This window comes from Lipotes vexillifer, unplaced genomic scaffold (genome assembly GCF_000442215.2).
Source record: "Lipotes vexillifer unplaced genomic scaffold, Lipotes_vexillifer_v1.1 scaffold447, whole genome shotgun sequence".
In the NCBI taxonomy this organism is placed as follows: domain Eukaryota; kingdom Metazoa; phylum Chordata; class Mammalia; order Artiodactyla; family Lipotidae; genus Lipotes; species Lipotes vexillifer.
In genome coordinates, this window is record NW_006786302.1 from 1,178,721 (window position 1) to 1,193,914 (window position 15,194).

Here is a 15,194-nt window from a genome sequence, read left to right on the forward strand (position 1 = left end):
CAGTATGTGGGCCTCTCACTGTTGTGGCCTCTCCCGTTGCGGAGCACAGGCTCTGGATGCGCAGGCTCAGCGGCCATGGCTCACGGGCCCAGCCGCTCCGTGGCACGTGGGATCTTCCCAGACCGGGGCACAAACCCGTGTCCCCTGCATCGGCAGGCGGACTCTCAACCACTGTGCCACCAGGGAAGCCCCTGATGTGGACCATTTTTAAAGTCTTTACTGAATTGGTTACAATATTGCTTCTGCTTTTTGTTTTGGTTTTTTGGCTGCGAGGCATGTGGGGTCTTAGCTCCTCCACCAGGGATTTAACCCTCACCCCCTGCACTGGAAGGTGAGGTCTTAACCACTGGACCGCCAGGGAAGTCCCCTGAACTTTATTTTTTGACCCAGAACTGCCCCAAAATTGGAACACTGAAAATGATGGGGACTGAATTCTTCAGGATTCCTAAAACCAACTTAGAGACACAAAAATGCACCTTCAAATCACGTGAGAAGGAATCAATTTAGATACCATTCATTTATATAAGGAATCATTGAACAATTTTATTTCCAGGATCCTAGACATTTAGGGGCATAATTAATACTTTCAAACCAAAAAAGAGTGAAATCTTTCAGACTGTGGTTTCTCTTCCTATCACAAGTGCTGGCTTGTTCAAGTTGGGATTTGATAAAACATTTCTCACTCATTTCTTTAAAAAGCAAAAACAGGGCTTCCCTGGTGGCGCAGTGGTTCAGAGTCTGCCTGCCGATGCAGGGGACACGGGTTCGTGCCCCGGTCCAGGAAGATCCCACATGCCGCGGAGCGACTGGGCCCGTGAGCCATGGCCGCTGAGCCTGCGCGTCCGGAGCCTGTTGTTCTGCAGCGGGAGAGGCCACAACAGTGAGAGGCCCGCGTATTGCAAAAAAAAAACAAAAAAAACCACAAAAAAAACCATTTTTCTACTCTGAAATCTGTGGTTAGCACATGATAGCTGCACCACAAATTCAAACAGCAAACAGATACAAGGTCTTCACTGAGCATTTTGGGAATTACGGACTTTCATGAATCTTTATGTTAAGTAGTTTTAAGCTGACTTTTAGCTTAAATCAATTTCACATTCGTGAAATTGGGGGCTCAGGAACAGAGAAATTAGAAATAATACAAGTTTTTGAAAAATTATTTTGATTGTATTGTGGTAAGAACACTTAACATGAGATCTGCCCTCTGAAGGCAGACTTTTTTGAGTGTACAATACAGCACTGTTACCTACAGGCACGACATGGGACAGCAGATCCCTAGGAGAAGTTCTAACAAAAACCCAATAATCAAGGAATCAAGATAGTAACAGGCATTTTTGATACAGTTTCAAAAAACCTGCTACATGAGTAGCACACTTAGGGATCTTAGAAACATTGTGAAGTTAGCTGACTCTCTCTGCTTTAAGTCAGACACACAGAAAGAGGGTGGAGACCTCGAGAGGCAAACTCTGAGGCGACCTGTAACACAAATAAGTCCAAATATGGCCAGCTCACAAGACCCCAGAGAGGAGACATTAAGGCCATTCCTTTGACTCTGTCTCTTTGTGCCTGGTTCTCACTACTTGAGGCAGAAAAGCGTCTTCCCTTGAGGGACTATTCCACATTTCCAAAATGTCTGGCTTGCAAAAGTTAAGTGTATATTAAATACCTACGCTGAGCCAGTACCACAAAAATTCCACACTACTCTCCACTTTTCACACAGCTAGATGATAGCATGATACCAATGCCCGGATCATGGTTTATCTACCTATGAAGATGCAGAATCCTAGTATTTCTCATCTTTATCTCAATGAACCTGAATTTTCACTGTAATGACCGATAGCTGACTCTTACAGATTTACAGCTTATTACTGTCAGCCAAATCATCATTTATTACCGGTGGCCTGTGATCTCATTATTATTTCTCTCTCTGCTTTTGGTGCAAATTGAAAACTTCCTGCTATCCTGTTTCCACAGTTGGGTAATAATACAACCATGCTTTGAAAATTCAAAGACTGTCATTGTAAAAATTTAATGTATCAGTTTAAATGACACAATTCTTAATTTGTAAGAACCAAAGTCAGCGTATGAAGTGTTCTACCTCTTCAAGCAGAGAATGAAAGGAAACGAACTTGAGGTCAATGTAAGAGCGCTGGTGAAGACCAAATTCCCTGCCAGTGAGCACTGGACAGAACAAGAGGCCTGCACACGAAGCACCTTCATTCTGGGTTTGCCTAAAGGTGGGAGGCTAAGTTCTCAGCTGCAAGTCCATCTCAACACAACAGACCTAAGTCTCTGTGAATAACTTCCAGACAGCATGTGGATATAAATTCATGAAACTACATTCTGGTCGACATCTTATTTTAGCTATACTAACACCAAGCTCTATATACACACACTTGGAAACGCTTCAAGCAGAGATGGGAAAATGGTCCTTTTTCTAACCACAGATAATCAAGTGACTTAAAAATGTGGCAATGGGGGCTTCTCTGGTGGCGCAGTGGTTGCGAGTCCGCCTGCCGATGCAGGGGACACGGGTTCGTGCCCTGGTCCGGGAAGATCCCACATGCCGCGGCGCGGCTGGGCCTGTGAGCCATGGCTGCTGAGCCTGCGCGTCGGAGCCTGTGCTCCGCAACGGGAGGGGCCACAACAGTGAGAGGCCCGCGTACCCCCCCCCCTCAAAAAAGAAAAGAAAAGAAAAAAAAAAATGTGGCAATGACATAAAGTGTGACCTAAAAATACGACAATGACATCTACAGCTTTTGGTACCTTAAACCTTTAGGAATCTGTAGTAAATAATACTTTCTTAGATTGGCTATATCTAGAAATCATCAAGAAAAAATGCATGTCTACTAACACAACCTCCTTGTGAAAACCATGTAGCAGTGAAGCTTCCATGGATTGAGTCTAGGTCAGAGCACAGGGTCTCTGAAGAGCTCTTTCCAACACACCGGCTCCCCCTACGCCCTCGACCGGGACACAGTAAAGTGATGACAGCACACCCAGGACACAGCAGGTCACAAAAGCCACAGCTTGAGGACGGCTCCCAGGGAGGAAACAAGCCCCGCGTCCCACTACTGGCTGGGCCGCGGCTCCAGTGCTTCCTTCCTACCTACGGGATCACAGTGATGGAAAGAAGGTTTTTCCTTCCTTAAATAATATACACCAGAAGATAAAAATCCTATTTCAGATAAGAATCCTATTTCAAGTATTAAGGGACTAGCAGGTAGCTGGTGTCAGTAGGTACATTATTCACTGGTGAAAACCCCTCTGGAAAAGACAAGCTCTACCTCCTCACTGAATCCCTGGGACACTCCCTGTAGAAAACTGGCAATCAACCTCTCAAAAAATTCAATGAGGGGCTTCCCTGGTGGCGCAGTGGTTGAGAGTCCGCCTGCCGACGCAGGGGACATGAGTTCGTGCCCCGGTCTGGGAAGATCCCACATGCCGCAGAGCGGCTGGGCCCGTGAGCCATGGCCGCTGAGCCTGTGCGTCTGGAGCCTGTGCTCCGCAACAGGAGAGGCTGCAACAGTGAGATGCCCGCGTACCGCAAAAAAAAAAATTCAATGAATCTGACGGCCCCTCCCTCAGTTATATTTTCCACCAACATTGTGCAGTTTAAAAAATTCCGGGAATGAAGTGCGAAGGGTGAGGAGCAGCAGAGGAGTGACCTGGAGGCAGCTTTCACATCCCAGAGAGACGTGGTGTCAGGGCGTGGGTGCATCTCCCATAGCTGCACGCTCACACTCTACCCCCAGAGCGGGATTCACAAGGTTGGGCCCTCTTAGTTCAGATTCAAAGGAAGGCAGCTGGATTCCAGAAGGATCCAATGTCACCGGCACAGAAGGCCTGTAGTGAGCAGAGTTCCAGGGCACAGGACACCTGGACGTAAATACCTCTATAAATCAGATTACTCCTGCCTGAGACAGAACCCAAGTATTAACACATCACCTAGGACGTGCCTCTTTGGACAGGCGACAGTGTCCTCATTGGGACACTGCTGTCACCCACTGTGAGTCACAAACATTCTCACAACACCTGTGTCTCCTTTGTGAGGCAACCTTCACAGGGGCCAGGTACAGAGGTGGACACACCCCTAGAGTCCATTTTTTAAAAAAAATAAATCTATTTATTTTTATTTTTATTTATTTTTGGCTGTGTTGGGTCTTCGTTGCTGCGCGCAGGCTTTCTCTAGTTGCGGCAAGCAGGGGCTGCTCTTCGTTGCGGTGCGCGGGCTTCTCTTGCTGCGGAGCACCGGCTCTAGGCACGTGGGCTTCAGCAGTTGTGGCTCACGGGCTCTAGAGCGTAGGCTCCATAGTTGTGGCACACGGGCTTAGCTGCTCCACGCCATGTGGGATCCTCCTGGACCAGGGATCAAACCCGTGTCCCCTGCGTTGGCAGGCAGATTCTCAACCACTGCGCCACCAGGGAAGCCTCCGAGAATCCTTTTAAAGACCTTCTTTTTTTTTTTTTTTAATTTGGCCACACCATGTGGCCTGTGGGGTCCTAGCTCCCCGACCAGGGATTGAACCTGTGCCCCCTGCAGTAGAAGTGCAGAGTCTTAACCGCTGGACCGCCAGGGAAGTCCCTAAAGACTGTCTTTACCTTAAAGAGTGTACGGTTAGAAACAGTGGCTCATGTGAAAGGTACTCTGCTGCTATTTCCAGAATTCAAGACCTGGGCAGCAATGCACACACACAGCCTGATGCCTTCTTCAGTCATGGGCTAACGGAGTAAGAAATACCCATTTTCTATTACCAAGTATTTAGGCAAGACTATAAACGTCTCATAGTCAAGCCCCAAACAAAAATACGAAAAACAAAAACACAAAACAGAAAAGCAACACCTCGCCACCCCAATCCTTCAAGTGGGTTAAACAGTCAGCAGTCACCAATGCAGACATTACCTGACGGCCGGCGAGCTCCTCTGCTGGTTCGGGGGCAGTGGCGCCCCGGACAGGGACACGGGTGAGGATGAGGCATGGCACTAACACGCAAGCGTTAGGTGACGATGGAGCCACCGATGTGGCAGCAATGAACGTGGATGAAAGCAACACACACACGGCGGACAAACACTCAGAGCTGAGGTCTACCTGCGGGAGGAGTTAGTGGCTGAGATGCTGCCGCGCGACCGTGTTAACAGCAAGAGCAACTTGGGACACCCCCGGCAGGGCCGCTCCCACTGCCGCCGCCCCCGGGCCCTCCTCCAGAGGGGCTCCGGGGGTCCCCGCGGCGGCCGAGTGCTGAGTGGCCCGCACACAGCTGGTTTAGTCTCTCACACGCTCCTGACGTGCAGGGAGGGGGCTCTGGGCTCCCCTCCATGGGGCATGGAGGGCCTCAGGGCACATGGCTCCGGCAATGGAGCTGGAAGGGCATGCGTGTCCCGCGGTGGCCACCACGCGGTGCCACCAGGGACACAGGCTGTGGGGGACTTGCCAGGAGACAGCGCAACTCCGGGGAGGAACACACTGGCCTTTCTCTGAATGCTCGCAAAGCAATGTTAAAAACATGCAGACGAGCGGCGGAGCCATCGTTTTAGCGATGACGGTTTTGTCAAATGATGTGAAACTAGAGACTAAAGGCTCCAAACTAGTTGCCATAAAAGTCACATTCTTCTCCCCACAACTCCCGTGTGCAAATGGGATCTGAGACAAGTGGACTCTCTCCTGAACTCTCCCTTGACAAGTGAACTCTCCCCTAAAGGAAGGTCCGTTCATTCCACTTGAATGTGAGCAAAGGAGCGGAGACATAGGAGCAACAGACCAGCTTGAATGGTTAATTGTATTAGACAAGCATGTGGACTGGTAAACACACGTAGCAGGACTGGGTGTAGATGCCCACTTACCAGATCTGTAACCTAATTTTCTTTCCTCTTAGCTCTACGGTTTTGATTTTAAAGTCAACACCTGTAAATAAAACAGACAAAGATGAAGCAAAAACAATGCAATTCGCCAGAAAAATACTACTACTTGTACATTTTTATGCCATTATCAGAAAAACCAAAAAGACTGATCACACTAAATCCTAAAAGGAGAAAGCAGAAGTTTGCCAGTATGCGTAATGACCATCACTCTGTGCTTCCCGGCACAACTGAAGAGCCAAGGTATGTTCGGTTTTACCCTGAACTTGAGATGCAGCATTTCCTATTCATAATAGAGTTTATGACTACTAGAGATGTAGCATAAAAACCGTGTAAAAATTACAACTAATCATTACATGAACAAATGAATGGCTTTATAAGCATGCTACCTCGGGGAAAATTCTTACATGTTGCACTGGAAACTCAATCTTGATTTCAAACGGCCTTAGTCGGAATTTAGAAATTACTGTATTAAATTTTTTAGCATTCACAAAAGTGACTTTATTATATTGTCAATAGCGTGGAAGAGGAATTATTTTTTAAAAATTTACTCATACGACTTAATTTCATTTTTTATTTACTTTAACGGTAACAAGTAAACCATCATGAATCATCACCCATTTCCAATTCAGCCCTTAAAGCTTCAGATAATTTTTTAAACCAAATTTTCATCTGTGGATGTTACCTTATATACTTCTCATTTATAGAAAACGTCAAGATTTCAAAACAATATTTTTTACACAATTTTCACAGCTAAGAAAAAAATAAACCAAAGGGATGCCAGCTAAATTTGGGAACTGGAAACAATCTCTACAGGAACTATATCGTGACTGCTTCACGGATCCAGGGTCCCGATGCTGCTGGGTCTCTACCAGGGTGGGGCTGGGGGGTGGGGCAGTGATGCAGCTCTTCAGAGTCAGATGACGTTCTTGAGGTGAAGCCCAAGGCATGTGGCTGACTTTTATAATTAGTAACACACTGCAGACACCAGTGCAACCAAAAGACATGTTTACAACCCTGGGTGGGACCAGGGTCTGTACAACAAAGAAAAGTGGCAGGAATATAAAATGTCACAGCTGGAGAATAGACTACTGCATCTTGGTTCTTAATCTCTTGCACCTGCCCTGTTTTCAAAGGTCACAGCAAACGGTGGTTAAGCCAATTTCACTTGCAGTTCTGGAAAAGCTTTGCTTTTCCGAGTCAACTGACTCTCAGACAGCCTTGAAACAGGAAGCATGTCTGTACACGACCAACATCCTCAAATAGAGAACAAGCAGAGTCCTTCATGACTCAACCACAAGGTAAGAGCAGAGCCTAACGTGATATTCCACAAGCCTGGAAACCAGCCTGGACCTATATGCTACGTTCTGATTTTAAAAAGGCACAGCTCAGACAAAACCCTTTCTTCCTGATATTAGCATAAAATTAGGGCCTCACCACGTTACTCTGTGATGGCAATTTACAAATCAAATTCATATTCTGCCATGACTACTATTCTGTTTTACTTTTGTTTCTCTTTTTTTTTTTTTTTTTTTTTTTTTTTTTTTTTTTTTACTTTTACTTAAGGGAGCTGCAACTTGTTAAGCCTTGCTGCAGCGCCAGCGATATTTTACTGAAAAGAACTGGCAGATGATACTTCTTTTGCGAGCTCTGCTTCACGTCAACTACAAGAATCCCTTGGAACAGCGGCACAAAAAATTTTTGTTTTGATTAGGCTGTTTTCTCTGCTAAGAACCGTTCTGAGCCTGAACATGTCGGACCTTTCTTTCAACCAACTTGAACAACTTTCCAACTTTACCAGTCCTGCACTGTGGCTATTTTGTAACCACAAAGTTTAATGAGTAAAAATCAAAGGAAAGGGCATTAATAGTCAAAATCAGGAATAAGTGGTAATGTTATCACCGTGTGATTATAAATACACTACTAATTTCAATAGGAGAACATAGCAAAGATGAACGAACAGCGAATAGGATTAAGAATCTGTTTAGCCAAAACGACCTAGTTTTAGTGAGTAGATTAATGACATCACTAACAACAAGAGAAAAATATCCAGTGGCTAAATCTAAAATTCCACAAAAGAAAACAGATCATTAAAATACTCCTTTCTCTTAAATGAAATTTCCTTTACCATATCTAATAGCCACTAAGTAGCTGGTAATGGTTGGAAACTTACTCCTATTTATGGCTTAGAAAAAAATCCTTAAAGTATACAACTACATATTTTTTAAAAGCCTTTTTACATCAAGTCAAAAATATCTCTTAGTGCTATTTTTAACATTTACATGTCATAGAAATTATAAATGATCCTTAACAAAAGGTAACAAGTCACCAATAGCCTCAAATAGGGGATCAGTTTTGGGAAAAGTCAGCACAGAGACTCCTGACTGAGCAGGGCCCACCGAGACCAATGTTTATAAACAAATAAGGGACAAAAAAAAAGTGGCAACTTTTGTTGAAAACCAAGTTTCCTATAGTGTCAATTTTTTTTTTTTTTTTTTTGGCTGCACCACGTGGCATGTCCGTTCCGACCAGGGATCGAGCCCCTGCCCCCTGTGTTGCAAGTGAGGAGTCTTAACCACTGGACCGCCAGGCAAGTCCCCTCCTACAGCGTCATAAGCAACAGGGGAAGCAGCCAGCCTACCACTCCACCAGGTGGTGGAGACAGTCCTGCCTCTAAAGAGCCAAGTCATCCAGACCTAAATCAACAGCCCAGGCACTTGGCAAAGTGCCTTCCTCTGCTCTTCTCTCTTGGAGACCCTCCCTTTCTGCCCAGGAACCTTTTCGGTCCTAGGTGCTTCCCATCTGAGCCTCCCGACGGCCCCATGCCTTACCCACGTTCCTTATCCATGTTACCAGTTCTGCCCCCTCCAGCCCTGACCCGTGGCTCCGTTGGTCTCCCCCATGTGACACGAACAGGTGCCTTCTGAGCACACTCACCTTTGGCTCCCTGGAGCCTAGAACACTGCCTGGCCCACCACAGCGACCCAGTAAACCTGGTGAGTGGAAACCTGCCCCTCTTCTCCATCAAATGCTGGGTAAGGAGAAACGCTGACTCTTCTTGGAAATAAGAGGAGATTGAGGACTGATGATGAAACAAACACACACACACACTTAAACCGTAGGAAGGAAGGGCAGATGTTCTGTCCTGAGTGTGCCTGGTGGGCAGAGTGGTGGAATTCAGGGTGCCTAGCTCACACACATCACCCTGGAAATGGAGCATTTCATTTCTCCTACAATTCCTGTTACTGATGGTAAAACCTGAGAGGATGGTCAGTCGTAATACGTCCAGATCCTCTCCCTACACGCGCCCCTCCCAGCGGATTATTACGGTATCAGTTTACTCAGTCACGCAGACAGGAAATGGTCCACTAAGTGAATGTCCTGCCACGTGACAGGGGCCTACCCTTCTTTAAGCTTAACCAATGTATGAAGTCTTCCTAAAAATATTTTGATCAGAAAGGACACAGTAACTGACTCACTCTGTTATAAAGCAGAAACTAACACACCATTGTAAAGCAATTATACCCCAATAAAGATGTTAAAAAAAAAAAAAAAAAAAAAAAAAAAAAAGAAAGGACACAGGTCACAGTGCTGTAATCCCTCTGTCAATGGGTGTAGCTATGTATTCTATTCAAGTCTGCTTGATCTTAATTTCCTTTAATAACAATGAGAGTGGGCATCTGTCAGACCCCCTGTGCCTGACATGCAGCAAGTGGGCTCCTTCAGAGTCCAGTGAGCCAGGCACTGCTATACTCAGAGAGGCCAAGGTCATGTGCTTGAAAGTCATTATCACTTCTGCCAGTTGAGGGGCAGAGCCTAGATTCAAAATTGTAATACTGCCCACAACCGAAGGTTGTTAACATAAAAGTCAGATGCGTGGAAATCTGCAAATGGCCCGGAGTCACTGTTACAGAACTGTTAAGGGTCTGTTAAAGAACAAAGTTTAACCTTGTGCTGTCATCTTTGTATTTATCTTTCATAAATCTCAGAAAGAGCATAAAGAATTGCTGTACTTGGTGCTGATAAGATTTCTAAGTTCCCTTGAAGGCAAAACATTTACAAAAAAAAAATTACCGTGTTACGTTTTGCTGGGGCATAAAAAGTTACAAAAATGAAAATAGCAAAAATAAACAGAAGCTTCTTTCTTCACATTCCCTCCAGCAAAAAGCAAAATAAAAGCAAAAATAACACGGTGGCCCATGCCTGCGATGACAGCTGAATGTCCCTCCTCCACTCGCACACCCCGCCCCCAACAACAAGGACCTGCAGTTGGCACCAGACTACGATTCTAGTTTACTTAACATGTTCAGGAGGTTGAAGGATTTCACAGACTCTGAAATAAGTCTCAACTCAAGCAGTGGTTACGACATTACTGCCAATTTATAATAACTATCTTAGGTGCACACACTGGCTTTTCTTCCAAGGACATCTATCCTTGACGGTGTCACCCAATCCTGGACTACTGATGGAGAGGATTCCCAGCATTCCCACTGAGTTGACAGTGAGAAAATAAACTAGGAAATGTGTCAAGGTCACACAGATAGAGGCAAATTTAACATTAGGAAACCCTCTCTTGAACATGAGGCCAGCCTTCTGCCAGACCACCGCCTTTCGGGGAGAGCACCCGATAAAGGGCAGGGAATGCAGACCACCTTCCCGTAGTACTGACCCCAGGAGGCCCCCGAACCTCTGAAACCCTATCGTTTAATATTATGGGGGGCTTTTCCTACCTAAGCCGAGTTATGAGAATTCAACGAAACGGAAACTAAGTTACTGTAACTGTAAAATACTTTGATCATCTCAGAAGCAGGTACTACTTAAATAGTTTAAATGACTGCGTGTCATTAAAAAATGCTCTCAGGTCTGAGGATATTAAATGTCCACCCCGAGACTAACAAGACCTGCCCCTCTCAGTCCAGACTGGATGGCCTGCACCTCAGCAAAGACCACCCACCATCCCTGACCCGGACACACGCAGGAGATGGCCCTGCACTTGGCTGGAACAGACATGGACACACATGAACTTCATCCGGCAGGAAGAGGGGAGTCTGAGGTCACGCACTCCAGAGGGGGTGCGTGTTCCTTGTCATGAAAGTTTCATGGGCAAGGATGTGCTCCCCTTGCAGACAAAGAACAATGTCTCCCAGGTTTACTGCGTACAGTAACTCATTGCAGGGATCTTCTTGATGCTTTTATAGGTAGGTACTGTCGTTGTCCCCATTCTACAGATGAAACACTGAAGCTCGGGCAGCTGGTACCTTGCCCAAGGTCAACAGGCGGGTAAGTGTGAGAGCACAGATTTGAACCCAGGCAGTCTGGCGCCTCCCAGCTCTCTGCACAGCCTCACCTGAAGGCAAGAATGGAGGCAACTACTGGGAGGGAGCCGTAAACATGTTTTTAACGTCAAAAAAGGAATTCAGCGTTGCTAGGGAAATACATAAAAAAGCAAGAGTGAGGGACTGGCCGGCTCAGACTGCTCCCACACCAGCAGGCCTGGCTCTACCCTCTGGCTACACACAGACCCCGGCTGAAAAGCAGGGAGTCATTTCAACCTCCTGGTCACCAGAGGAAGAGAATGTCGATGGGAGAGGAAGATCTCGAAAAGAAAAACCCCCAGATGATCAAACGGCAGATCAGTAACATTTTCTTCACTTGCTAAATAATAAGTTTACCACTGATCAGATGGGCCCATAAAACATGCAGGGAAATTCAAAGGGCCTTTCTACCTTACCCAGGTCCTGTGCTTACATTTTGACACTTCATGCTCAGCTGTATGTATTTCAGTATGCACCCTTAAAGGATAACAATCATATTTTGGAGTGTTGCAGAGTTTTTGCACCTGTAGTATAATTTAGGAGGATAAGGGAACATCTATAGTTGCCTTTTCTGGTCCAGGTACATAAGCTATTTCGTTCCTGTAGCACCAGACAGGAACAGAGTGTGAGTTCTATTTTTTCTTCTCATGAAGGAGGAAACTGAAGTTAAGGTGCTGCCTAAAGACAGTGACAGCTTGTGAGTAGAGCTGGGACTTAAATCCAGGGCTGTCTGCCCACCCCCCAAGCCCACACTCTTCCTCCCTCTCACCCCCACCCCCTGCCGGGAGCTTCGAGAATGACAGGAGTGGCCAAGGAGACAGTCCAGTGTCTTAAATGAAAAATCAAAAGTGGAAGTTTGGTTGCAGGTGTGTGATTGTGTAGCAGGCCTAGCTTCTGCGTTACATTACGCTGGAACAACTAGGAGACTTGCGCTCCTGGGCAACTCCCATCACCAGCTTGCTGGTGGGTCTGCAAGTTGTGGTTTGGTTTTGTAAACTAAGAAGACCTTATGTCAACACTAGACACCAAACAGAGGAGGCTGTCAGATTTGGGGGGAAAAGGTTTCCTGCGGCATACAATGTTCTGTTAAGCCTGTGTTGTATTTTCTGGTTTTAAAGTTCAAGGGTTTAAAAAAAAAAAAAAAAATCCCATCCAATTAAGGGCACTATTTTAGGCTTATAGTTCTGGCTTTCCAAATCCTTTCTGAATATCAAAGCCGTGCAACTAAAGGACAAAAGGAGAAGAATCCCCTCTGTTAAAGTGTAGCTTTTTACATCCTCCCTAACATTTTTCTTTTCCGCGGCCATCTTCAGGACTCACTTCCCCTTCTGAAAAGGACAAGCCAGGTGAGCAGGTGTGCTTCCTGCACCATGAAATGGCCTGCAGAATGGAGTCTTACAGAAGTACGAGCAGCCTCTCATGAAAGACCTGCTGACTAGTGTACAAAACTATGCTTTCTTTACAAATTCAAGCAAATGCTTCATAAGAACAATGTTTCTGGCATGCAAGGCTGGAGAATAATTTGGCCCTATCAGCTCTCGAAGGAACCCAGGCTGCCTTCTAAAGCTAGTCCACAGACCCTCGGCCGATGGTTCCGCAGAGCCCACAGCTGCAGGACAGGCAATCTTGAAGAATCTGGATCTCTATTATCGAGCATAAGCAGAACTTTCTTCTGCAGTGTGAGTGCACGACACTGAAAGAAAGGCTGAATGCACATAAGCCAGGTCTTTAAATAGATTTTTATTCAACCTCAACAACCAGGATCGCCAACTTTCCACACTTATTTTGAAAGATAGCTACTTTATTTCCACAAATGCGCTCTGCACAAGCCTATCAGCATGCCCTGAGTGCATTAAATAAGCCAAATCACACACTGCACAGCATATGCTGGCATAGAAACTGACCGTTCCTCTTCCACTCCCTTCTCCCTGAGTCATCTTGTTACATCATCCCCGCAGGGGAGGGGCTGACACTGAGAGCTTCAGAGTCTGGGTTTCAGAGTGGGAATTTGGATGACTCTCCCTAACTCCTTCGTTGAGTGAAACACTCGGGCAGCTCAGCCATGACTAAAAAGACTGCACACAATCACAGAAAAGCAACATAAAACACACAGCTTATAATTTTAATCCAGTATGAAACGATCATTCTGGGTTTCTGAACAAAAATCTGTGACCTAAATTTCCAGAATAAAGTACAAGCAGTCGATTTCCCTTGACAGCAGCTCCACTGCTTGTAGGCAAAGCGGACCAGACCCTGATGGCCTGCATCTCATCCATCTCATCCCATAACATTCAAGGCCAATCCACAGACAGCCAGTCCCGCACAGGATTTACATCCACCTGCTCCTTGGACCTCTCGATTCTGCTTACGGCTCTACTGCTGGCCCTGATGAACCAGTCACCTGCACCACGACGTTTCCCCACCCTGGGAAAGGGCTTCCCGAGTGTACACGGGACCCGAAGAGGTGTGCACTGAGAACAGAGACCACGGCACATGACTGAGTGGGAACAGCGCTTCCAGCAAGTGCTATCAACCCTCTAAGACCACTTACTCTCAGGGACCAGCCTGTGAAGTTTAATGCATGGATGCAAAATGAGGAAAATGAAGACAGAGTAGTGAGCTTCTCAAACTGAATTCAAAAGAACTTTAAAATTCTGATATTCTGTCTTTCCTAATTTTTTTGGTCTACCTCATGTTAAGTCTTTTTTTTTAAAGTCGGTGGTAGTGGATTGTTAAAAAATGTCCTTACATGGCAAAGTAAAAGAAATGGCAATTCTATGTTGGCCTCCGGCACTTTGAAAGAAACTTTACTGCCCAGGAAATGAGGATTCTGGTCCAAACTGTCTGACTCCTCCTTTTCCTCTATTTAAATATATTTTAATAAATATGTAAAAGGCTTAAGATATTTGAATAATTGAATATTTAGGTAAGAAATGCAATTTTCAGAGCAGTATTTTAATATCCAGAGGAAAGTGACAAATGATAGGGGCGTAATTAAAGAAAGTCAATGTCGATGATACCATAGATCCATGACACCACTACCTTCACAGGGCTCTCAGGGGGACCAAATTAGGCAAGTAGGAAAGGGTTTCATGGTGTCTGATTCTGAGCCATCCAAATTTTCAGAATAAAGTGAATTTAAATCTCAAAGTAAGCAAAGGAACAGACAGCTAGAAGGAACTCACTTGCAGCCCTGGCCCTGACCACCTGCTGACCGCTGGGCCACTGTGGATGAGTTGTCTACCCTCTGGGACTTTGCTTCCTCATCTGTAAAATGGGGAAACTTTCAGGATTGCTGTGAGGTTTAGAAAGAGTATACTCTTGCTGGTACACAGTACATGCTCAAGAAATGTAGCTACCACTAATAGACCGTAAACTTTTACATGCAAAGACAATAAATTACTTATCTAAAGTCACAAACTAGTTTATGGCAAAGCTTATATCAAGAGCCCAGGTTTTCTAGAATGTTTTTCAAGAAATTTAATGCTGCTGGGTGGGTGTACGCAGGGTGCTGCCTGATAAAAATATTTCGATCCAAACAAACTTAACAGTTAGCTTCCAACAGTTAAAAAACAAAGGTTGACTGATACATAATTTTATGAGTCGTTTTTTTAGAGACTTGTGAATTTCTAGTCAACTAGTTATTTTTCCATTTTTCAAACTTCAAAAAGCTGTTCCTGAGGCTTTTGAAGCCCTGTCAAACCATGCCAGCCATAGAAGACTAAGTAACTCAATTCCACGAACACAAAATCCCATTTGAAAGTAATACTCCACCTAGACAATTTCCATTAAATAGGCCATTTATTTATTTATTTATTTATTTATTTATGGCTGCGTTGGGTCTTCGTTGCTGTGCACACACAGGCTTTCTCTAGTTGTGGTGAGTGGGGGCTACTCTTTGTTGTGGTGCGCAGGCTTCTCATTGCAGTGGCTTCTCCTGTTGCGGAGCACGGGCTCTAGGGGGCCGCGGGCTTCAGTAGTTGTGGCACGTGGGCTCAGTAGTTGTGGCTCGCAGGTTCAGCA

At 45.5% G+C, this 15,194-nt stretch overlaps 1 protein-coding gene across 1 annotated transcript in view; it reads right to left on the bottom strand.

Moving 5' to 3' along the window:
- The window catches only part of RAB12 (RAB12, member RAS oncogene family), a 25,115-nt gene that overhangs the window by 6,280 nt on the left and 3,641 nt on the right, over window positions 1–15,194 (bottom strand). The window contains exon 2 of the mRNA XM_007458449.1: window positions 5,842–5,902. Within this exon, the coding sequence (XP_007458511.1) occupies window positions 5,842–5,902 (61 nt within the window). The remainder of the gene's footprint in view (window positions 1–5,841; window positions 5,903–15,194) is intronic.